The 26380-nt window shown below is 33.4% G+C and overlaps 2 protein-coding genes across 2 annotated transcripts; both read right to left on the bottom strand.

Annotated features, from left to right (window-relative positions):
* Positions 1 to 4260: 4260 nt before the first annotated feature.
* On the bottom strand, positions 4261 to 16555 carry LOC123321035 (ankyrin-3-like). Its single transcript, XM_044908539.1, has 4 exons — positions 16154 to 16555; positions 14042 to 14896; positions 6884 to 7147; positions 4261 to 5630 (listed from the first exon to the last, which is right to left on the bottom strand). Exons 1-4 carry the CDS (start codon positions 16443 to 16445, stop codon positions 4261 to 4263), a joined length of 2781 nt encoding a protein of 926 aa, XP_044764474.1. The 5' UTR covers positions 16446 to 16555.
* Positions 16556 to 22623: 6068 nt separating this feature from the next.
* Positions 22624 to 25247, bottom strand: LOC123321034 (ankyrin-3-like). The gene is made up of 2 exons (XM_044908538.1): positions 24846 to 25247; positions 22624 to 23588 (listed from the first exon to the last, which is right to left on the bottom strand). The coding sequence occupies exons 1-2, from the start codon at positions 25135 to 25137 to the stop codon at positions 22624 to 22626; spliced, it is 1257 nt and encodes a 418-aa protein (XP_044764473.1). The 5' UTR covers positions 25138 to 25247.
* Between the last annotated feature and the right edge of the window lie 1133 nt (positions 25248 to 26380).

Raw genomic sequence — 26380 nt, 5'->3', positions numbered from 1 at the left:
AGTATTCGCCAGATGACACTAAAATTTTTCAAATACCTTCGAAACGAACACATCTTTTTCGAAAAATAATAAGTTTTCATATGTGTTCCCAATTTTTACAAGAATATTTCAGATTTCAAAAATCTATAATAATGAACTGTGAACTGTGAAATTTTTGTGGGACACTTATTTGCTTACAGAAACCCTCTACGTAAAAATTTCTCTTCGAAATAATAGATTATTTATCGTTTTCCATCTACAGATCTCTCATTACGCTGTATGACTTCTATATGTATTCAGCAAATTGAATTTCGCCTCTATTGTATGGAACCCCCACTACAACACCTAAAAAAAGAAACTACTGAAATCATTGTTCAATTATTCTAAGCTTCATTTGATTCATTCTTATTGTACTAATAGTGTAGCATTTATACAAGATGTGTTCATATAGCAGCCTATCCACATCTTGTGAAGATAATGGACCACACTTCGTACATATTGTCCTGAATAAATAATTTTTTCTCTTGTCTACAGGGTACGCTATCTCTGAGTCTCTTATCCAGCATAATTTTTCACTGATCAATTGTGGAATGATAAGAGAAACTGAAATGAAAATTTTCAAATGAAACGTTTTTTCAGTCGAATTCGGAGTATTCGAAAGATAAAAACGTTTAATAATTGTGGTGCAATTTTGAATAGCCAGATATGTACTACATTGAGAGCAGTTATTTCTTGACAGATTTTAACCAAAAATTATGTAATTAGTGAATATAGAATCACTAAATATTGAACTATGAAAAATGAAATGATATACGAAACGAATTTTTCAAAATTGTTAGTATACATAGAGTTGAAATTTTACTCGGATGTCACGTTTAAAATCACTTTTTGAGTCCGTCATTGTGAAATTTTTGCAAAAATTTCAACTTCATAACCCAATAAATTTTATGATTCTGAAGACGGCTAGCAAAATCTTGCCGAAACGTTGGGGAGAAAGTGGTAATAGCCCAATAAATCCTACACGTATATTTTGTTGTTGTTGCAGAATAACATGTTTTCTTGGATCCTTGTATCTTGTATTTGTCGTTATTTAAACAACCTCGAGGAAGATTCCACCCAGTGAGGTTGAATTTACAACCGAACACTGTACGAAAAGTATTATGCAAACAAAGCTTCAAGTTCTCTCAGTAAATCATTTTGGTGTTTACAGTCCTTCCAAGAAATGCGTTTACCGTTATTCTTTTCTGCTTATTCAGAGTTGAAATTTTACTCGGATGTCACGTTTAAACTCACTTTTTGAGTCCGTCATTGTGAAATTTTTGCAAAAATGTCTACTTATTCTGAAGACGGCTAGCAAAATAAATGAGTAATCTACCATAATAAAACAATGACAAAACCGACAGAAATAGCTTCGGGTCGGCAGCAAATGCTCTGTATAATCATCTTATATAACCTATAACTGAAATGTCACTGTGAATCTGCGTCGATTGTCAATTTCGAAAGCAATTTACTGTATCGTGTTTTTCTCTTTTTTTCGCGAAGTTATTTTCTTTTATCGGCCGTCTTGTAATTTGTTCGACAGTATTCTTTTCTTTTCTTGATTTTATTCCATTATTTTCCTTATTTGTGGATTGCTGTGATTTTTGCAATTTTCTCATGCAAGGTTTTCATTTATATATGAATATATAATTTATTATTATTATAATATATACGAGTAATATTCTCCTCGAATATTACTCGTAAGTACTTGGTGAGATTGGGATGCTTTTTAAGTGTATACTACTAGTAGATTTGCTTGAAGTTTTTTTATAATGAAATAGTACAACTAGATTCACTTTAATTCAATCCATCTATCTAGCAGGTAGCACATAACCTACCAAAGTAGATCATGCTATATACTTGTTAAATTGCTTAAATTGGCTATTATTGTGGTGTTTGCACAGGTACCTACTTAGCAAGTTTTGTGTTTGGAGTTTTCGACAAATCGCAACATTGAACCTTGGCGGACTCCTGTTTTTATGCCTTTATCTTCTGATTCATCCTTTTCGATATTCATGAACTATAGGAACTTCCTTCCGCCCAGAAGGGCGTAGAAGGGGCCACAAATAACATTTTAAAAATACATAATAATCAATTTATTATTAATATGAGAACACCCAGTTTTATATGAATAAGTATACAGTGAGCTAGTCCTTGACTTGTGAAAACATTTTTACAGAAGATTCCTGAAATCAAAAGAAACACTTTTTTCTTCACCATTTTTTTTCCATTTCTGCTCGGTTCAGAAGATACAGTTTGTTGAAAATCCATAAAAGATTAATTTAATAACATATATGAATCTCTTGTTTCTGGCGCCATCTGTTAGGATGGTACAGTAAAGAAGAAAAATTATGCTGAAATTGATGGCTGATGGGTGTAGCTGCATTCGGAGAAAGCAGATCGTGGCCACTCCTGAATGATCGTGATCAGCATTGTGTTCTGTAGTGATCTACTGCGTCCGACATGAATAATTTCCGTTTCAGCTAACTATCAGGCAACTAATTGAGTGGACTCTTTGAAGGAATCAGTTAATTCCGATTATCAACCTTAATTTCGATGAACTCAGATAAGTTTCGAATATTGCAGGCAAAGCTCAGGAAAATGTTCGAAAGATCACGTTATGATGAAAACGTTCTTATAAAACATAATCTAACTAAAAACTTCAATGAAATAATAAATCATTCGAAAACTAAAGAATTAATTTCTAGTTTTATGTAAAATAGTTGCATAATGAAATGGATTCGATCGAATATGATCGAGTGAAGAGACAGAGAAATGCTCGGTGATATCTTCCAAATATTTCTGGTAGTTCTAAACTACAAGAAAGTGCAGTGGCTTTGAACATGGTCGTAAATACGAGGAAAGAAAATAGAATAAGATTCTTTTTAGCTTTAGTTCTTCATTAAAAACAATTTCGCAATAAACAACTGATGCGAATCTTTCTCTGATTTTCCTTTGGCTAGTTTCAAAGATGTTTGTCTGGATTACTAATAGAAAACTTGAAATGTGCGCTATAGAATCATTTACAGTTGTTTTTTCAAATTAGTACAGTACTAGTGAAACGGAGCGCTGAAGCTTGTTTCTCGGTACAGTGACTATATATACTCCATTCTTTTTTATGAAAGCACTCGGTTATTGGACGTGGAAATTTGACACATTCCACACTGTATGATACGAAAATGTGAGGTTATGACACTTGTCAAAACATTTTTGTTTTGAAATCAGCGCTATGTTGTCCGTTATACGTAAAAGTTTCAGTAATTACGTATTTTCTTCAAAAAATAAATTAATTCGGAAATATATATGTTTAACATGACTATAAGTGATAAACATAACTTACGTTTAAACAAACTGGTAAAAGGGATTCCTTATCTAGTTATTTGCATAGAAAGTACTAGAAATCATTCTTTAAATATATCTATTTTCGCAATGGGTGAAAATTAATTTGATGACAAATATAATAATATACAGTTGCTTGAGAAGAGTTAATGTTGGTTATCTTCTTTGGCTGAAGGTTGAAGACATTACATCAGTTGTCGAACAGAAACCATTTTGGTAAATCCAAGTTTCGTCAAGAAACTCAAATCTTCACACACAAAGATTTATATTGTATGAAAGTAATTTTGTCTGAAACGATATGCATTTGTTCACATGAAATTTTTCGTTCGTTCACCCTTTTTTATGTATAACCCATTGATTTTAAGATTTTGTAAAGTGATGTCCGTCTCCCGTTATATTTTGCATGATTAAGTTGTGTGTGTCAATAGGTACTGGTACTGAGTGTTCATTTTTCAAATTATAATCCCAAATTTGCCGTTGCAGGTATTTTCTAAAAATAAACTTTCTGTTCTTTTCTTGCCAAAATTCTGTAGAGAATTTCTGGCTCTTACAAACGGCTTTATATAACTCTGAATATTACATTTTTATATGGATTTTCAACAACATGTAAAGGATGGTAAAGGAAAAAAGGGTTTCTTTTGATTTCAGAAATTTTCTGTGAAAATTTGTGTACAAGCATTTGAGTATTGATATTTAATACTTAACGGTACAAGTCAAAGACTCACGCTTCATATATAAAATAGAAAATGAAAACGGATCATAACAAAATATATATTATATCATAGAATAAAAATAAGTTAACAAAAGGTATAAATAGGGTTTCAACACAAATTAAACCTCACCAGTATTTTAAACATAAATATCAAATAAATAATATATAAATTAATACATTTAAATGAATCATTAAATGTCAGATTTGAAAGAAATGGTAATAAGATAAACGAAAATATACAAATGAATACTGAATAAAATATTCCTTACAAAATTGTCCGCGTTGTGATTTTGGAAATTCGCTACTCTTTCAGTGATCAAACTCTTTATAGGAGCAGACCGTTGGAATGAAATCGGTTTCAGTTTAATCATTTCCTCAGTAGGACAAAGTCTTATTATTTCTTCCACTGAGTAAATGCTCAGATCGTTTCCACCGATTCGTGTTAAGAAATCGTGAAAAATATTTTCAGACTGCATCCTTTTCAAACCAAGTTTATAGTTACAAATCAAATTCCGCCCATAAATAGGAATTTTTTTCTTGAACATAGGAAATTTTCGCCTATGAAATTTGGCCATTTCGTTCCTGGTAAGAGCATTTCTGAAAATATTTGCCAGGGTTCTGTCATCCGAGGACAAGACCGTGAATAAGGATACTTGTTTTTCGTTCCCCAGTTGACGGCCATTAAGTAAGCAGAGTTCAATCTTACACGACCTCACATATTCATTGATTTCACGGTCTGTCCTCACGCAATTCAAAAGTAGGGGATCCAAATCGAATCTTCCCTTGAACTCCTGGACAATCATATTTTTCACGATTTCTTTCACTTTCTTCCTATCGCTCCGTATAATGTAGTCCAAGAACGTTAAGTTTGCCCCATTCAAAATGCACGCATAGGCTCCCTTTTCCATAAGGAACATCAAAAAATTCGCAGAATGGTTCGAACAAGCTGCCACGTGAAGCACGGTACCAAATATACCGTCTTCCTTGTTCAAGCTTCCACCATATTTCAAAAATAATTCTACGAGCTTCTTATTTCTAGGCAGGGAATTGACTGGTAAGAGTCTCATCAGGTTATGAATTGGTGTAGATCCCTTTGAGTCCTCTGTATTTGGATTGTCCATTTTTTGGAGCAGGAGATCAAATATATCCATATTCACTCCTGCTCCTTTAGTACAGAGGATATGCAGGGGTGTACATCCATATTCATCCTTCGAGTTAACATCCGCTCCGCTTTCAACCAGTGTCTTGACTAGATCCATGGAAGAATGGAAACTGACAGCCCAATGCAGTGGAGTTTGCCCAGCTTCATCTCTGGCCTCTACGTCCGCCCCATTGTCCAGGAGGGTTTTAATGATATCTAGCCTTCCTGCTTTTGTAGCTTCGTGTAAAGCTGTCCATTTTCCATTCGTCCTCATGTTTATATTTAACTCGTTCCTACTGATAATATATTCCACCACGTCTTTCAATCTTCTACTAACGGCGATATGTAAGGCAGTACTTCCTCCATGAAAAATGTTTATATCTTTCACGAACATAAGGAAGTTGATGATCAAGGCAGAATCTGTAACAAAATAATGTTGAGAAAACATTGAATTGATGTGGCCGATACATAAGGAAAATCCATATTTAAACTAAAAACAGAAATATATAATTTTCACCAACATCTTTTACTTTCACTCATCTGGAGATGATATTGTGATAGAGATGTTAAAAAAATAGTGATGACAAGAATCTTTTTCCGATAAAATTTTCTTAAATATTTTTTGTTTCATCATTTTCCACTTTTTTTTCAAAATAGGCAAGAGTTTATAATATAAATTATAAGGGTGTATTTAAAGGTGAGGCTTTTTTTAACAGAAGGTATAATATAACTGGTTAAAATGAAGCGTTTCACCAAAAATCACCTATACAAAACTTTCAAAATGACAAATTTGAAAACAAAAATTAGTTAAATAAAAAATAAAAAAAAAAAAAATTACTGAAATAGATCCTGATACGACCCTAGACCTTTTGTTAGCTGAATTATCGCAAAGCAATGGAAAAAACTTATCGATTCGACCATGTGGTTTCGTTTAGGATATTGGCACGTTTTAGCGCCCTAATTTTAAGCTAATGATTCAAGAATAACGGAAGAAATAAAATATGACAGTTTCAGCAAGCCGAAACAAAAAAAAATGGCCATAAAGGTCACTAAAATCAGTTTTTTTGAATTATCTCCTCTCCTGGGATTCAAATTGTTATCGCATTCAACATGAAAGTTGTAGAGCATAACATTTTCTATGAATTTTGTCCGAAGCAATTTTTTCTACTTTCGAACGTTTTTCAGATATATGGCGATAAGTGTATATTAGACTGTGATTCTACATCGACCTTGGATTTTCGTATTTCTGGCTAAGCTCCTCGCCCTTATCGCCCTATTACTCGGAAACTGTTATAAAACTGCTGCAGACAAAAGTTGCAAAGAATTTTATTATCTACAGCTTTAATAAAGAATACAGAAACGATTAGAGGTACAGGAAGGGAGATAATTAAAAAAAATGCCTTATTATTATGAAACTATCAGAGTAAGGAAACTCCCCTGATTAGTGTCAGATTAATGAATTTTTTGTATGCTCCCCAACTATTACTATGAACTGATAATTATGAGCCCGAGATTTTTGAATTGAACAATTAAATTGATCAAAAAACATCAAAATAGCCGTTGAAATGAAATATATATCAATAACAATCTATTTTAGATTAGTGAATTGTGCGAAATGATGCTTACGCATAGCAAAATAAGTAATATCCGAGTCAGAAATATGAACAACTTACCCTTATGTCGTAAAATCCTCTGCATAATGGTTTCCCTGCTCCTACATTTCAAAGGATTTGCTCCATGCTTCAGAAGAAGGCACATCACTAACTTGTCCCTGGAACTATGACGGGTCTTGTCACCTACCAATAATTCTAAGGCAGTTTTCCTCTGATAACTCCAAGTGTCCACACTGAAATCCAAATGCGGCAGCCTATTCTCCAAAAAGTCTGCCACATTTTCGACGGTCCAATGACATTTCACATTCTTGACGAATTGAACAGCTGAAACGTTTCTGTAATTGTACTCCATGATGTTCAACGAACTTGGGAAATAATTTAATTTAGAAAAATAGTTTTGGAATGGATCTCAAAAGAAAAAAAGTGAGCGAAGATTCTTCACAACTAAAACTTAAGGTATGAACTCTCTGAATCCCGGTTTTTGTTTGAATATTCTTTTTTCTGGCAGTACTCTTTATACAAGCTGCAATTCGTTTCGGGCATGGAATCCAGATCTGCGCAGGTACAGAGTGTAAAATGAAATTTGTTACCTGTCGGTACATGTGAATCACTACTCATATTGTAAATATTGCTTGTTCTTTACTTCCACTTCTTTTACGACTATATCTATTCTAAACATTTATAACAGGTACCTTTTATACGAACCATTCGTTCAAGTCTGTTGAAGATAAGCATCCCTGCTAGTTCTGGGTAAAAGTATTTAACAACTATTGGAAGTGAAGTCATACTTCCAGGAATTCTCGACTGTGAAAGGGTAAAATTCTTCTACTAATGATAAGCTGGAGCAGAGAAAAAGTTTAAAGTTTTCGGGGGTACCACGGTTTTTTTTTATTACCGTTTCATATTCTAAATATCAATTATGACTATTTCGAATATAGGTACAGGATGTGAATAAAAGCTGCGGAAAATTTTGTATGGTGGTTCCTTGTCAAAAAAGAGGTTTGTCTCAGAGCCTCTGGTAATATACAGTTCACAAAAAAGGGGCAATTTTATGCCACCGAGAAGGCACTCTTGGTCTCAATGTTAAGTGATGTTCCCCTATGTATGTAAAAAATAAGCAAAATAGATGAAAGATAGGCGAATTGTCATGCTAAATTTTTTATTGTTCCTCTACGAATCCATTGATTCATTATTTTTTTCTCTAAAACGTTGAGTAGGAAATTACAAGAGACCTCATTTGTTCAGAGTGAATCAAACTTTCTCTAAAATATATTTTTCCGCTCCGCTCCGCGTCATTCTGTCAACTGCAGTCTCTTGCGGAAAAGTATCACTTTCGACACTTGTTAGGAAAATAACTATTTCCATGGCATACTAAGAATACGGAAAATATTTTTTGGGAAACAAGCTTGAGAGATGCTTAAGCGGTAGCTTTTCCTACACCTTACATCTCGCAATCATACAGAGAAACACCAGCAAAAACTTTTTGGAGAACCTTTTCGCTTGCTCAATCTCTATTTGTCAGTTTGTTGGTTTTTGATGGAAACACTCGATTAGTTTGTTTGCAACCAAGTAGGTACGTATTTATTTGCACCTTGTTTTTACTTCTGAAAAGTTTATACATAAATCAAGCTTTCATAAGTAAGAGGCAGATTTTTAGAAATGGAATATTTTTCGAAAGATGAAAGTTGAGAGCTAGTTCCGAAATCCGAATGCCATAAATTATCAGTGAGTTACCTATATTTATCGTTTCTTGAAGAAATTATGCAATAGACACATGTGATAAACATTAATAACTGGAATCACTTCTGAGACTCCTAATTTCCGAAGTGTTTCCAATATTCCAACCTTAATTTAAAAAATCTTAATTTAAAAAACAAAAAACATGCCTGTAAACATTTCGATGTAATTTAATTTTGCTAGACTCGTGGAGCATTTGTGGAAATCGTATCACTAAAAAATAAAAATAAAAAAAAATTTTGCATCTCGAAGAGTATTCGCCAGATGAAACTAAAATTTTTCGAATACCTTCGAAACGAACACATCTTTTTCGAAAAATAATAAGTTTCCATATGTGTTCCCAATTTTTACAAGAATATTTCAGATTTCAAAAATCTATAATAATGAACTGTGAACCGTGAAATTTTTGTGGGACACTTATTTGCTTACAGAAACCCTCTACGTAAAAATTTCTCTTCGAAATAATAGATTATTTATCGTTTTCCATCTACAGATCTCTCATTACGCTGTATGACTTCTATATGTATTCAGCAAATTGAATTTCGCCTCTATTGTATGGAACCCCCACTACAACACCTAAAAAAAGAAACTACTGAAATCATTGTTCAATTATTCTAAGCTTCATTTGATTCATTCTTATTGTACTAATAGTGTAGAATTTATACAAGATGTGTTCATATAGCAGCCTATCCACATCTTGTGAAGATAATGGACCACACTTCGTACATATTGTCCTGAATAAATAATTTTTTCTCTTGTCTACAGGGTACGCTATCTCTGAGTCTCTTATCCAGCATAATTTTTCACTGATCAATTGTGGAATGATAAGAGAAACTGAAATGAAAATTTTCAAATGAAACGTTTTTTCAGTCGAATTCGGAGTATTCGAAAGATAAAAACGTTTAATGATTGTGGTGTAATTTTGAATAGCCAGATATGTGCTACATTGAGAGCAGTTATTTCTTGACAGATTTCAACCAAAAATTATGTAATTAGTGAATATAGAATCACTAAATATTGAACTATGAAAAATGAAATGATATACGAAACGAATTTTTCAAAATTGTTAGTATACGTAGAGTTGAAATTTTACTCACTTTTTGAGTCCGTCATTGTGAAATTTTTGCAAAAATTTCAACTTCATAACCCAATAAATTTTATGATTCTGAAGACGGCTAGCAAAATCTTGCCGAAACGTTGGGGAGAAAGTGGTAATAGCCCAATAAATCCTACACGTATATTTTGTTGTTGTTGCAGAATAACATGTTTTCTTGGATCCTTGTATCTTGTATTTGTCGTTATTTAAACAACCTCGAGGAAGATTCCACCCAGTGAGGTTGAATTTACAACCGAACACTGTACGAAAAGTATTATGCAAACAAAGCTTCAAGTTCTCTCAGTAAATCATTTTGGTGTTTACAGTCCTTCCAAGAAATGCGTTTACCGTTATCCTTTTCTGCTTATTCAGAGTTGAAATTTTACTCGGATGTCACGTTTAAACTCACTTTTTGAGTCCGTCATTGTGAAATTTTTGCAAAAATGTCCACTTATTCTGAAGACGGCTAGCAAAATAAATGAGTAATCTACCATAATAAAACAATGACAAAACGGACAGAAATAGCTTCGGGTCGGCAGCAAATGCTCTGTATAATCATCTTATATAACCTATAACTGAAATGTCACTGTGAATCTGCGTCGATTGTCAATTTCGAAAGCAATATACTGTATCGTGTTTTTCTCTTTTTTTCGCGTTGCGAAGTTATTTTCTTTTATCGGCCGTCTTGTAATTTGTTCGACAGTATTCTTTTCTTTTCTTGATTTTATTCCATTATTTTCCTTATTTGTGGATTGCTGTGATTTTTGCAATTTTCTCATGCAAGGTTTTCATTTATTTTCTTTGCATGGCCGTTCAATAATGCCATGTTTATGTCTTGTGAATCAGTTCATTGCTGATCCTATTGCCTGTCTTAGGTAGATGTTATGGATTCTTTTCCTTCCAACACTACGCTGCGTGTGTTATTGTCGCCCTTATTACCTACTGTCTTGTATATTCTCAATTCAACACTGGAAATGGACTAGTTGAAATCTAAATTGAGAAGTGAACTGCATGGAACATGCCGTCATCGATCGAAAGAGAAGTAGGTAGATCAGTTTCTCGCTTATTTGACGTCATCAGTATCACCTGGCTCAAATCGATGATGACAACCAAAATGAAATGCAGAGCTTATATTAATTGCATTTTGGCTGTACTGATGACGGCAAATGAGCCTAATACCACAGACAACCTGTTTCTGCCTACTATTCTCTCAATCGATGACGTCACGTTCTATGCAGTTCACTTCTCAATTTAGATTTCCACTGGTCCATTTCCGGTGTTATTATTTATAATGACTTTGTTGTTCCTGTTCAGTAATGAATAGAGAAAGCTTCTCATTCTTCTAGCGTTGATATGTTCATTTGTCTGATATGGGCGTTGAAATTGAGTTTCTCCTCGAATATTACTCGTAAATACTTGGTGAGATTGGGATGCTTTTTAAGTTTATACTACTAGTAGATTTGCTCGAAGTTTTTTCATAATGAAATAGTACAACTGGATTCACTTTAATTCAATCCATCTATCTAGCAGGAAGCACATAACCTACCAAAGTAGATCATGCTATATACTTGTTAAATTGCTTAAATTGGCTATTATTGTGGTGTTTGCACAGGTACCTACTTAGCAAGTTTTGTGTTTGGAGTTTTCGACAAATCCCAACATTGAACCTTGGCGGACTCCTGTTTTTATGCCTTTATCTTCTGATTCATCCTTTTCGATATTCATGAACTATAGGAACTTCCTTCCGCCCAGAAGGGCGTAGAAGGGGCCACATATAACATTTTAAAAATACATAATAATCAATTTATTAATTATATGAGAACACCCAGTTTTATATGAATAAGTATACAGTGGGCTAGTAATTGACTTGTGAAAACATTTTTACAGAAGATTCCTGAAATCAAAAGAAACACTTTTTTCTTCGCCATTTTTTTCCATTTCTGCTCGGTTCAGAAGATACAGTTTGTTGAAAATCCATAAAAGATTAATTTAATAACATATATGAACCTCTTGTTTCTGGCGCCACCTGTTAGGATGGTACAGTAAAGAAGAAAAATTATGCTGAAATTGATGGCTGATGGGTGTAGCTGCATTCGGAGAAAGCAGATCGTGGCCCCTCCTGAATGATCGTGATCAACATTGTGTTCTGTAGTGATCTACTGCGTCCGACATGAATAATTTCCGTTTCAGCTAACTATCAGGCAACTAATTGAGTGGACTCTTTGAAGGAATCAGTTAATTCCGATTCGTTAGCATCAACCTTAATTTCGATGAACTCAGATAAGTTTCGAATATTGCAGGCAAAGCTCAGGAAAAAGTTCGAAAGATCACGTTATGATGAAAACGTTCTTATAAAACATAATCTAACTAAAAACTTCAATGAAATAATAAATCATTCGAAAACTAAAGAATTAATTTCTAGTTTTATGTAAAATAGTTGCATAATGAAATGGATTCGATCGAATATGATCGAGTGAAGAGACAGAGAAATGCTCGGTGATATCTTCCAAATATTTCTGGTAGTTCTACACTACAAGAAAGTGCAGTGGCTTTGAACATGGTCGTAAATACGAGGAAAGAAAATAGAATAAGATTCTTTTTAGCTTTAGTTCTTCATTAAAAACAATTTCGCAATAAACAGCTGATGCGAATCTTTCTCTGATTTTCCTTTGGCTAGTTTCAAAGATGTTTGTCTGGATTACTAATAGAAAACTTGAAATGTGCGCTATAGAATCATTTACAATTGTTTTTTCAAATTAGTACATGTACCGTGAAACGGAGCGCTGAAGCTTGTTTCTCGGTACAGTGACTATATATACTCCATTCTTTTTTATGAAAGCACTCGGTTATTGGACGTGGAAATTTGACACATTCCACACTGATACGAAAATGTGAGGTTATGACACTTGTCGAAACATTTTTGTTTTGAAATCAGCGCTATGTTGTCCGTTATACGTAAAAGTTTCAGTAATTACGTATTTTCTTCAAAAAATAAATTAAGTCGAAAATATATATGTTTAACATGACTATAAGTGATAAACATAACTTACGTTTAAACAAACTGGTAAAAGGGATTTCTTATCTAGTTATTTGCATAGAAAGTACTAGAAATCATTTTTTAAATATATCTATTTTCGCAATGGGTGAAAATTAATTTGATGACAAATATAATAATATACAAGTTGCTTGAGAAGAGTTAATGTTGGTTATCTTCTTTGGCTAAAGGTTGAAGACCTTACATCAGTTGTCGAACAGAAACCACTTGGTAAATCCAAGTTTCGTCAAGAAACACAAATCTTCACACACAAAGATTCATATTGTATGAAAGTAATTTTGTCTGAAACGATGTCCGTCTCCCGTTATATTTTGCATGATTAAGTTGTGTGTGTCAATAGGTACTGGTACTGAGTGTTCATTTTTCAAATTATAATCCCAAATTTGCCGTTGCAGGTATTTTCTAAAAATAGACTTTCTGTTCTTCTCTTGCCAAAATTCTGTAGAGAATTTCTGGCTCTTACAAACGGCTTTATATAACTCTGAATATTACATTTTTATATGGATTTTCAACAACATGTAAAGGATGGTAAAGGAAAAAAGGGTTTCTTTTGATTTCAGAAATTATCTGTGAAAATTTGTGTACAAGCATTTGAGTATTGATATTTAATACTTAACGGTACAAGTCAAAGACTCACGCTTCATATATAAAATAGAAAATGAAAACGGATCATAACAAAATATATATTATATCATAGAATAAAAATAAGTTAACAAAAGGTATAAATATGGTTTCAACACAAATTGAACCTCACCAGTATTTTAAACATAAATATCAAATAAATAATATATAAATTAATACATTTAAATGAATTATTAAATGTCAGATTTGAAAGAAATGGTAATAAGATAAACGAAAATATACAAATGAATACTGAATAAAATATTCCTTACAAAATTGTCCGCGTTGTGATTTTGGAAATTCGCTACTCTTTCAGTGATCAAACTCTTTATAGGAGCAGACCGTTGGAATGAAATCGGTTTCAGTTTAATCATTTCCTCAGTAGGACAAAGTCTTATTATTTCTTCCACTGAGTAAATGCTCAGATCGTTTCCACCGATTCGTGTTAAGAAATCGTGAAAAATATTTTCAGACTGCATCCTTTTCAAACCAAGTTTATAGTTACAAATCAAATTCCGCCCATAAATAGGAATTTTTTTCTTGAACATAGGAAATTTTCGCCTATGAAATTTGGCCATTTCATTCCTGGTAAGAGCATTTCTGAAAATATTTGCCAGGGTTCTGTCATCCGAGGACAAGACCGTGAATAAGGATACTTGTTTTTCGTTCCCCAGTTGACGGCCATTAAGTAAGCAGAGTTCAATCTTACACGACCTCACATATTCATTGATTTCACGGTCTGTCCTCACGCAATTCAAAAGTAGGGGATCCAAATCGAATCTTCCCTTGAACTCCTGGACAATCATATTTTTCACGATTTCTTTCACTTTCTTCCTATCGCTCCGTATAATGTAGTCCAAGAACGTTGAGTTTGCCCCATTCAAAATGCACGCATAGGCTCCCTTTTCCATAAGGAACATCAAAAAATTCGCAGAATGGTTTGAACAAGCTGCCACGTGAAGCACGGTACCAAATATACCGTCTTCCTTGTTCAAGCTTCCACCATATTTCAAAAATAATTCTACGAGCTTCTTATTTCTAGGCAGGGAATTGACTGGTAAGAGTCTCATCAGGTTATGAATTGGTGTAGATCCCTTTGAGTCCTCTGTATTTGGATTGTCCATTTTTTGGAGCAGGAGATCAAATATATCCATATTCACTCCTGCTCTTTTAGTACAGAGGATATGCAGGGGTGTACATCCATATTCATCCTTCGAGTTAACATCCGCTCCGCTTTCAACCAGTGTCTTGACTAGATCCATGGAAGAATGGAATCTGACAGCCCAATGCAGTGGAGTTTGCCCAGCTTCATCTCTGGCCTCTACGTCCGCCCCATTGTCCAGGAGGGTTTTAATGATATCAAGCCTTCCTGCTTTTGTAGCTTCGTGTAAAGCTGTCCATTTTCCATTCGTCCTCATGTTTATATTTAACTCGTTCCTTCTGATAATATATTTCACCACGTCTTTCAATCTTCTACTAACGGCGATATGTAAGGCAGTACTTCCTCCATGAAAAATGTTTATATCTTTCACGAACATAAGAAAGTTGATGATCAAGGCAGAATCTGTAACAAAATAATGTTGAGAAAACATTGAATTGATGTGGCCGATACATAAGGAAAATCCATATTTAAACTAAAAACAGAAATATATAATTTTTACCAACATCTTTTACTTTCACCCATCTGGAGATGATATTGTGATAGAGAAGTTAAAAAAAAATAGTGATAACAAGAATTTTTTCCGATAAAATTTTCTTAAATATTTTTTGTTTCATCATTTTCCACTTTTTTTTCAAAATAGGCAAGAGTTTATAATATAAATTATAAGGGTGTATTTAAAGGTGAGGCTTTTTTTAACAGAAGGTATAATATAACTGGTTAAAATGAAGCGTTTCACCAAAAATCACCTATACAAAACTTTCAAAATGACAAATCTGAAAACAAAAATTAATTAAATAAATAATAAAATAATTAAAAAAAATTACTGAAATAGATCCTGATACGATCCTAGACCTTTTGTTAGCTGAATTATCGCAAAGCAATGGAAAAAACTTATCGATTCGACCATGTGGTTTCGTTTAGGATATTGGCACGTTTTAGAGCCCTAATTTTAAGCTAATGATTCAAGAATAACAGAAGAAATAAAATATGACAGTTTCAGCAAGCCGAAACAAAAAAAAATGGCCATAAAGGTCACTAAAATCAGTTTTTTTGAATTATCTCCTCTCCTGGGATTCAAATTGTTATCGCATTCAACATGAAAGTTGTAGAGCATAACATTTTCTATGAATTTTGTCCGAAGCAATTTTTTCTACTTTCGAACGTTTTTGAGATATATGGCGATAAGTATATATTAGACTGTGATTCTACATCGACCTTGGATTTTCGTATTTCTGGCTAAGCTCCTCGCCCTTATCGCCCTATTACTCGGAAACTGTTATAAAACTGCTGCAGACAAAAGTTGCAAAGAATTTTATTATCTACAGCTTTAATAAAGAATACAGAAACGATTAGAGGTACAGGAAGGGAGATAATTAAAAAAAATGCCTTATTATTATGAAACTATCAGATTAAGGAAACTCCCCTGATTAGTGTCAGATTAATGAATTTTTTGTATGCTCCCCAACTATCACTATGAACTGATAATTATGAGCCCGAGATTTTTGAATTGAACAATTAAATTGATCAAAAAACATCAAAATAGCCGTTGAAATGAAATATATATCAATAACAATCTATTTTAGATTAGTGAATTGTGCGAAATGATGCTTACGCATAGCAAAATAAGTAATATCCGAGTCAGAAATATGAACAACTTACCCTTATGTCGTAAAATCCTCTGCATAATGGTTTCCCTGCTCCTACATTTCAAAGGATTTGCTCCATGCTTCAGAAGAAGGCACATCACTAACTTGTCCCTGGAACTATGACGAGTCTTGTCACCTACCAATAATTCTAAGGCAGTTTTCCTCTGATAACTCCAAGTGTCCACACTGAAATCCAAATGCGGCAGCCTATTCTCCAAAAAGTCTGCCACATTTTCGACGGTCCAATGACATTTCACATTCTTGACGAATTGAACAGCTGAAACGTTTCTGTAATTGTACTCCATGATGTTCAACGAACTTGGGAAATAATTTAATTTAGAAAAATAGTTTTGGAATGGATCTCAAAAGAAAAAAAGTGAGCGAAGATTCTTCACAACTAAAACTTAAGGTATGAACTCTCTGAATCCCGGTTTTCGTTTGAATATTCTTTTTTCTGGCAGTACCCTTTATACAAGCTGCAATTCGTTTCGGGCATGGAATCCAGATCTGCGCAGGTACAGTGTGTAAAATGAAATTTGTTACCTGTCGGTACATGTGAATCACTACTCATATTGTAAATAATGCTTGTTCTTTACTTCCACTTCTTTTACGACTATACCTATTCTAAACATTTATAACAGGTACCTTTTATACGAACCATTCGTTCAAGTCTGTTGAAGATAAGCTTCCCTGCTAGTTCTGGGTAAAAGTATTTAACAACTATTGGAAGTGAAGTCATACTTCCAGGAATTCTCGACTGTGAAAGGGTAAAATTCTTCTACTAATGATAAGCTGGAGCAGAGAAAAAGTTTAAAGTTTTCGGGGGTACCACGGTTTTTTTTTATTACTGTTTGATATTCTAAATATCAATTATGACTATTTCGAATATAGGTACAGGATGTGAATAAAAGCTGCGGAAAATTTTTATGGTGGTTCCTTGTCAAAAAGGAGGGTGGTCTCTGAGCCTCTGGTAATATACAGTTCATAAAAAAGGGGGCGATTTTATGCGACCGAGAAGGCACCTTGGTCTCAATGTTAAGTGATGTTCCCCTATGATTGTAAAAAATAAGGAAAATAGATAAAAAATAGGCGAATTGTCATGCTAAATTTTTTATTGTTCCTCTACGAATCCATTGATTCATTATTTTTTTCTCTAAAACGTTGTGTAGGAAATTATAAGAGACCTCATTTGTTCAGAGTGAATCAAACTTTCTCTTAAATATATTTTTCCGCTCCGCTCCGCGTCATTCTGTCAACTGGAGTCTCTTGCGGAAAAGTTTCACTTTCGACACTTGTTGGGAAAATAACTATTTCCATGGCATAATAAGAATAAGGAAAATATTTTTCGGGAAACAAGCTTGAGAGATGCTTAAGCGGTAGCTTTTCCTACACCTTTCATCTCGCAATCATACAGAGAAACACCAGCAAAAACTTTTTGGAGAACCTTTTCGCTTGCTCAATCTTTATTTGTCAGTTTGTTGATTTTTGATAACACTCGATTAGTTTGTTTGCAAACAAGTAGGTACGTATTTATTTGCACCTTGTTTTTACTTCTGAAAATTTTATACATAAATCAAGCTTTCATAAGTAAGAGGCAGATTTTTAGAAAAGGAATATTTTCCGAAAGATGAAAGTTGAGAGCTAGTTCTGAAATCCGATTGCCATAAATTATCAGTGAGTTACCTATATTTATCGTTTCTTGAAGAAATTATGCAATAGACACCTGTGATGAACATTAATAACTAGAATCACTTCTGAGACTCCTAATTTTCGAAGTGTTTCCAATATTCCAACCTTAATTCAAAAAATCTTAATTTGAGAAACAAAAAACATGCCTGTAAACATTTCGATGTAATTCAATTTTGCTAGACTCATGGAGCATTTGTGGAAATCGTATCACTAAAAAGTGAAAATAAAATCTCAAAAACATTTTGCATCTCGAAAAGTGTTCGCCAGATGACACTAAAATTTTTCAAATACGTTCGAAACGAACACATCTTTTTCAAAAATATAATGAGTTTTTATATGTTTTCCCAATTTTTACAAGAATATTTCAGACTTCAAAAATCTATAATAATGTGAACTGTGAAATTTCTCTTCGGAATAATAGATTATTTATCGTTTTCCATCTACAGATCTCTCATTGCGCTGTATGACTTCTATATGTATTCAGCAAATTGAATTTCGCCTCTATTGTATGGAACCCCCACTACAACACCTACAAAAAGAAACTACTGAAATCATTGTTCAATTATTCTAAGCTTCATTTGATTCATTCTTATTGTACTAATAGTGTAGCATTTATACAAGATGTGTTCATATAGCAGCCTATCCACATCTTGTGAAGATAATGGACCACACTTCGTACATATTGTCCTGAATAAATAATTTTTTCTCTTGTCTACAGGGTACGCTATCTCTGAGTCTCTTATCCAGCATAATTTTTCACTGATCAATTGTGGAATGATAAGAGAAACTGAAATGAAAATTTTCAAATGAAACGTTTTTTCAGTCGAATTCGGAGTATTCGAAAGATAAAAACGTTTAATAATTGTGGTGTAATTTTGAATAGCCAGATATGTACTACATTGAGAGCAGTTATTTCTTGACAGATTTCAACCAAAAATTATGTAATTAGTGAATATAGAATCACTAAATATTGAACTATGAAAAATGAAATGATATACGAAACGAATTTTTCAAAATTGTTAGTATACATAGAGTTGAAATTTTACTCGGATGTCACGTTTAAAATCACTTTTTGAGTCCGTCATTGTGAAATTTTTGCAAAAATTTCAACTTCATAACCCAATAAATTTTATGATTCTGAAGACGGCTAGCAAAATCTTGCCGAAACGTTGGGGAGAAAGTGGTAATAGCCCAATAAATCCTACACGTATATTTTGTTGTTGTTGCAGAATAACATGTTTTCTTGGATCCTTGTATCTTGTATTTGTCGTTATTTAAACAACCTCGAGGAAGATTCCACCCAGTGAGGTTGAATTTACAACCGAACACTGTACGAAAAGTATTATGCAAACAAAGCTTCAAGTTCTCTCAGTAAATCATTTTGGTGTTTACAGTCCTTCCAAGAAATGCGTTTACCGTTATTCTTTTCTGCTTATTCAGAGTTGAAATTTTACTCGGATGTCACGTTTAAACTCACTTTTTGAGTCCGTCATTGTGAAATTTTTGCAAAAATGTCCACTTATTCTGAAGACGGCTAGCAAAATAAATGAGTAATCTACCATAATAAAACAATGACAAAACCGACAGAAATAGCTTCGGGTCGGCAGCAAATGCTCTGTATAATCATCTTATATAACCTATAACTGAAATGTCACTGTGAATCTGCGTCGATTGTCAATTTCGAAAGCAATTTACTGTATCGTGTTTTTCTCTTTTTTTCGCGTTGCGAAGTTATTTTCTTTTATCGGCCGTCTTGTAATTTGTTCGACAGTATTCTTTTCTTTTCTTGATTTTATTCCATTATTTTCCTTATTTGTGGATTGCTGTGATTTTTGCAATTTTCTCATGCAAGGTTTTCATTTATATATGAATATATAATTTATTATTATTATAATATATACGAGTAATATTCTCCTCGAATATTACTCGTAAGTACTTGGTGAGATTGGGATGCTTTTTAAGTGTATACTACTAGTAGATTTGCTTGAAGTTTTTTCATAATGAAATAGTACAACTGTACTTTAATTCAATCCATCTATCTAGCAGGTAGCACATAACCTACCAAAGTAGATTATGCTATATACTTGTTAAATTGCTTAAATTGGCTATTATTGTGGTGTTTGCACAGGTACCTACTTAGCAAGTTTTGTGTTTGGAGTTTTCGACAAATCCCAACATCGAACCTTGGCGGACTCCTGTTTTTATGCCTTTATCTTCTGATTCATCCTTTTCGATATTCATGAACTATAGGAACTTCCTTCCGCCCAGAAGGGCGTAGAAGGGGCCACATATAACATTTTAAAAATACATAATAATCAATTTATTATTAATATGAGAACACCCAGTTTTATATGAATAAGTATACAGTATGCTAGTCCTTGACTTGTGAAAACATTTTTACAGAAGATTCCTGAAATCAAAAGAAACACACTTTTTTCTTCACTATTTTTTTCCATTTCTGCTCGGTTCAGAAGATACTGTTTGTTGAAAATCCATAAAAGATTAATTTAATAACATATATGAACCTCTTGTTTCTGGCGCCATCTGTTAGGATGGTACAGTAAAGAAGAAAAATTATGCTGAAATTGATGGCTGATGGGTGTAGCTGCATTCGGAGAAAGCAGATCGTGGCCACTCCTGAATGATCGTGATCAACATTGTGTTCTGTAGTGATCTACTGCGTCCGACATGAATAATTTCCGTTTCAGCTAACTATCAGGCAACTAATTGAGTGGACTCTTTGAAGGAATCAGTTAATTCCGATTCGTTAGCATCAACCTTAATTTCGATGAACTCAGATAAGTTTCGAATATTGCAGGCAAAGCTCAAGAAAAAGTTCGAAAGATCACGTTGAGATGAAAACGTTCTTATAAAACATAATCTAACTAAAAACTTCAATGAAATAATAAATCATTCGAAAACTAAAGAATTAATTTCTAGTTTTATGTAAAATAGTTGCATAATGAAATGGATTCGATCGAATATGATCGAGTGAAGAGAGAGAGAAATGCTCGGTGATATCTTCCAAATATTTCTGGTAGTTCTACACTACAAGAAAGTGCAGTGGCTTTGAACATGGTCGTAAATACGAGGAAACAAAATAGAATAAGATTCTTTTTAGCTTTAGTTCTTCATTAAAAACAATTTCGCAATAAACAACTGATGCGAATCTTTCTCTGATTTTCCTTTGGCTAGTTTCAAAGATGTTTGTCTGGATTACTAATAGAAAACTTGAAATGTGCGCTATAGAATCATTTACAATTGTTTTTTCAAATTAGTACATGTACCGTGAAACGGAGCGCTGAAGCTTGTTTCACGGTACAGTGACTATATATACTCCATTCTTTTTTATGAAAGCACTCGGTTATTGGACGTGGAAATTTGACACATTCCACACTGTATGATACGAAAATGTGAGATTATGACCCTTGTCAAAACATTTTTGTTTTGAAATCAGCGCTATGTTGTCCGTTATACGTAAAAGTTTCAGTAATTACGTATTTTCTTCAAAAAATAAATTAAGTCGAAAATATATATGTTTAACATGACTATAAGTGATAAACATAACTTACGTTTAAACAAACTGGTAAAAGGGATTCCTTATCTAGTTATTCGCATAGAAAGTACTAGAAATCATTCTTTAAATATATCTATTTTCGCAATGGGTGAAAATTAATTTGATGACAAATATAATAATATACAGTTGCTTGAGAAGAGTTAATGTTGGTTATCTTCTTTGGCTGAAGGTTGAAGACATTACCTCTGTTGTCGAGCAGAAACCATTTTGGTAAATCCAAGTTTCGTCAAGAAACACAAATCTTCACACACAAAGATTTATATTGTATGAAAGTAATTTTGTCTGAAACGATATGCATTTGTTCACATAAAATTTTTCGTTCGTTCACCCTTTTTTATGTATAACCAATTGATTTTAAGATTTTGTAAAGTGATGTCCGTCTCCCGTTATATTTTGCATGATTAAGTTGTGTGTGTCAATAGGTACTGGTACTGAGTGTTCATTTTTCAAATTATAATCCCAAATTTGCCGTTGCAGGTATTTTCTAAAAATAAACTTACTGTTCTTTTCTTGCCAAAATTCTGTAGAGAATTTCTGGCTCTTACAAACGGCTTTATATAACTCTAAATATTACATTTTTATATGGATTTTCAACAACATGTAAAGGATGGTAAAGGAAAAAAGGGTTTCTTTTGATTTCAGAAATTTTCTGTGAAAATTTGTGTACAAGCATTTGAGTATTGATATTTAATACTTAACGGTACAAGTCAAAGACTCACGCTTCATATATAAAATAGAAAATGAAAACGGATCATAACAAAATATATATTATATCATATATTATATCATATATATACAAATAAGTTAACAAAAGGTATGAATAGGGTTTCAACACAAATTAAACCTCACCAGTATTTAAAACATAAATATCAAATAAATAATATATAAATTAATACATTTAAATGAATTATTAAATGTCAGATTTGAAAGAAATGGTAATAAGATAAACGAAAATATACAAATGAATACTGAATTAAATATTCCTTACAAAATTGTCCGCGTTGTGATTTTGGAAATTCGCTACTGTTTCAGTGATCAAACTCTTTATAGGAGCAGACCGTTGGAATGAAATCGGTTTCAGTTTAATCATTTCCTCAGTAGGACAAAGTCTTATTATTTCTTCCACTGAGTAAATGCTCAGATCGTTTCCACCGATTCGTGTTAAGAAATCGTGAAAAATATTTTCAGACTGCATCCTTTTCAAACCAAGTTTATAGTTACAAATCAAATTCCGCCCATAAATCATCCGAGGACAAGACCGTGAATAAGGATACTTGTTTTTCGTTCCCCAGTTGACGGCCATTAAGTAAGCAGAGTTCAATCTTACACGACCTCACATATTCATTGATTTCACGGTCTGTCCTCACGCAATTCAAAAGTAGGGGATCCAAATCGAATCTTCCCTTGAACTCCCGGACAATCATATTTTTCACGATTTCTTTCACTTTCTTCCTATCGCTCCGTATAATGTAGTCCAAGAACGTTGAGTTTGCCCCATTCAAAATGCACGCATAGGCTCCCTTTTCCATAAGGAACATCAAAAAATTCGCAGAATGGTTTGAACAAGCTGCCACGTGAAGCACGGTACCAAATATACCGTCTTCCTTGTTCAAGCTTCCACCATATTTCAAAAATAATTCTACGAGCTTCTTATTTCTAGGCAGGGAATTGACTGGTAAGAGTCTCATCAGGTTATGAATTGGTGTAGATCCCTTTGAGTCCTCTGTATTTGGATTGTCCATTTTTTGGAGCAGGAGATCAAATATATCCATATTCACTCCTGCTTTTTTAGTACAGAGGATATGCAGGGGTGTACATCCATATTCATCCTTCGAGTTAACATCCGCTCCGCTTTCAACCAGTGTCTTGACTAGATCCATGGAAGAATGGAATCTGACTGCCCAATGCAGTGGAGTTTGCCCAGCTTCATCTCTGGCCTCTACGTCCGCCCCATTGTCCAGGAGGGTTTTAATGATATCAAGCCTTCCTGCTTTTGTAGCTTCGTGTAAAGCTGTCCATTTTCCATTCGTCCTCATGTTTATATTTAACTCGTTCCTTCTGATAATATATTCCACCACGTCTTTCAATCTTCTACTAACGGCGATATGTAAGGCAGTACTTCCTCCATGAAAAATGTTTATATCTTTCACGAACATAAGAAAGTTGATGATCAAGGCAGAATCTGTAACAAAATAATGTTGAGAAAACATTGAATTGATGTGGCCGATACATAAGGAAAATCCATATTTAAACTAAAAACAGAAATATATAATTTTTACCAACATCTTTTACTTTCACCCATCTGGAGATGATATTGTGATAGAGAAGTTAAAAAAAAATAGTGATAACAAGAATTTTTTCCGATAAAATTTTCTTAAATATTTTTTGTTTCATCATTTTCCACTTTTTTTTCAAAATAGGCAAGAGTTTATAATATAAATTATAAGGGTGTATTTAAAGGTGAGGCTTTTTTTAACAGAAGGTATAATATAACTGGTTAAAATGAAGCGTTTCACCAAAAATCACCTATACAAAACTTTCAAAATGACAAATCTGAAAACAAAAATTAATTAAATAAATAATAAAATAATTAAAAAAAATTACTGAAATAGATCCTGATACGACCCTAGACCTTTTGTTAGCTGAATTATCGCAAAGCAATGGAAAAAACTTATCGATTCGACCATGTGGTTTCGTTTAGGATATTGGCACGTTTTAGAACCCTAATTTTAAGCTAATGATTCAAGAATAACAGAAGAAATAAAATATGACAGTTTCAGCAAGCCGAAACAAAAAAAAATGGCCATAAAGGTCACTAAAATCAGTTTTTTTGAATTATCTCCTCTCCTGGGATTCAAATTGTTATCTTATTCAACATGAAAGTTGTAGAGCATAACATTTTCTATGAATTTTGTCCGAAGCAATTTTTTCTACTTTCGAACGTTTTTGAGATATATGGCGATAAGTATATATTAGACTGTGATTCTACATCGACCTTGGATTTTCGTATTTCTGGCTAAGCTCCTCGCCCTTATCGCCCTATTACTCGGAAACTGTTATAAAACTGCTGCAGACAAAAGTTGCAAAGAATTTTATTATCTACAGCTTTAATAAAGAATACAGAAACGATTAGAGGTACAGGAAGGGAGATAATTAAAAAAAATGCCTTATTATTATGAAACTATCAGATTAAGGAAACTCCCCTGATTAGTGTCAGATTAATGAATTTTTTGTATGCTCCCCAACTATCACTATGAACTGATAATTATGAGCCCGAGATTTTTGAATTGAACAATTAAATTGATCAAAAAACATCAAAATAGCCGTTGAAATGAAATATATATCAATAACAATCTATTTTAGATTAGTGAATTGTGCGAAATGATGCTTACGCATAGCAAAATAAGTAATATCCGAGTCAGAAATATGAACAACTTACCCTTATGTCGTAAAATCCTCTGCATAATGGTTTCCCTGCTCCTACATTTCAAAGGATTTGCTCCATGCTTCAGAAGAAGGCACATCACTAACTTGTCCCTGGAACTATGACGAGTCTTGTCACCTACCAATAATTCTAAGGCAGTTTTCCTCTGATAACTCCAAGTGTCCACACTGAAATCCAAATGCGGCAGCCTATTCTCCAAAAAGTCTGCCACATTTTCGACGGTCCAATGACATTTCACATTCTTGACGAATTGAACAGCTGAAACGTTTCTGTAATTGTACTCCATGATGTTCAACGAACTTGGGAAATAATTTAATTTAGAAAAATAGTTTTGGAATGGATCTCAAAAGAAAAAAAGTGAGCGAAGATTCTTCACAACTAAAACTTAAGGTATGAACTCTCTGAATCCCGGTTTTCGTTTGAATATTCTTTTTTCTGGCAGTACCCTTTATACAAGCTGCAATTCGTTTCGGGCATGGAATCCAGATCTGCGCAGGTACAGTGTGTAAAATGAAATTTGTTACCTGTCGGTACATGTGAATCACTACTCATATTGTAAATAATGCTTGTTCTTTACTTCCACTTCTTTTACGACTATACCTATTCTAAACATTTATAACAGGTACCTTTTATACGAACCATTCGTTCAAGTCTGTTGAAGATAAGCTTCCCTGCTAGTTCTGGGTAAAAGTATTTAACAACTATTGGAAGTGAAGTCATACTTCCAGGAATTCTCGACTGTGAAAGGGTAAAATTCTTCTACTAATGATAAGCTGGAGCAGAGAAAAAGTTTAAAGTTTTCGGGGGTACCACGGTTTTTTTTTATTACTGTTTGATATTCTAAATATCAATTATGACTATTTCGAATATAGGTACAGGATGTGAATAAAAGCTGCGGAAAATTTTGTATGGTGGTTCCTTGTCAAAAAGGAGGGTGGTCTCTGAGCCTCTGGTAATATACAGTTCATTAAAAAGGGGGCGATTTTATGCGACCGAGAAGGCACCTTGGTCTCAATGTTAAGTGATGTTTCCCTATGATTGTAAAAAATAAGGAAAATAGATAAAAAATAGGCGAATTGTCATGCTAAATTTTTTATTGTTCCTCTACGAATCCATTGATTCATTATTTTTTTCTCTAAAACGTTGTGTAGGAAATTATAAGAGACCTCATTTGTTCAGAGTGAATCAAACTTTCTCTTAAATATATTTTTTCTACAAGCGTGCGCGTTCAACCTTTTTCCCGCACGCATTTCAAGTTGCAAAGAGTCACTTTTCCAAAACGTGCGGGAAAAACGCCTGCTATTTCTTTCCCGCACGCATTTGCGTGCGGGAATGGATTAGCAGGGGTTTTTCCCGCACGCAAATCTTATAGAATAAATTAAATTCTATCATGTCTCTATGCACCGAACGTCAACGATGAGTAACCCATAGTAATGACATGCAGAATTACGTCTGTCATTATATATGAATTAATCAAATGAGATATGATCTGTTTCGTGAAATGGTTATATTTATATATTTCAAGCGCT

Source organism: Coccinella septempunctata, chromosome 9 (assembly GCF_907165205.1).
Source record: "Coccinella septempunctata chromosome 9, icCocSept1.1, whole genome shotgun sequence".
NCBI lineage: Eukaryota > Metazoa > Arthropoda > Insecta > Coleoptera > Coccinellidae > Coccinella > Coccinella septempunctata.
This window is presented reverse-complemented; position numbering and strand designations above follow the sequence as displayed.

What these genes read in the sequence shown, in the direction of transcription:
- LOC123321035 (XM_044908539.1), bottom strand. Translation starts at nt 16,445, where the DNA reads ATGGAGTACAATTACAGAAACGTTTCAGCTGTTCAATTCGTCAAGAAT. An exon ending in GAGGATTTTACGACATAAGG is followed by an intron (nt 14,897 to 16,153) that starts GTAAGTTGTTCA and finishes ATTTTGTTACAG; the next exon opens with ATTCTGCCTTGATCATCAAC. An exon ending in CAATGAATATGTGAGGTCGT is followed by an intron (nt 7,148 to 14,041) that starts GTAAGATTGAAC and finishes GAAACGTTTCAG; the next exon opens with CTGTTCAATTCGTCAAGAAT.
- LOC123321034 (XM_044908538.1), bottom strand. Translation starts at nt 25,137, where the DNA reads ATGGAGTACAATTACAGAAACGTTTCAGCTGTTCAATTCGTCAAGAAT. An exon ending in GAGGATTTTACGACATAAGG is followed by an intron (nt 23,589 to 24,845) that starts GTAAGTTGTTCA and finishes ATTTTGTTACAG; the next exon opens with ATTCTGCCTTGATCATCAAC.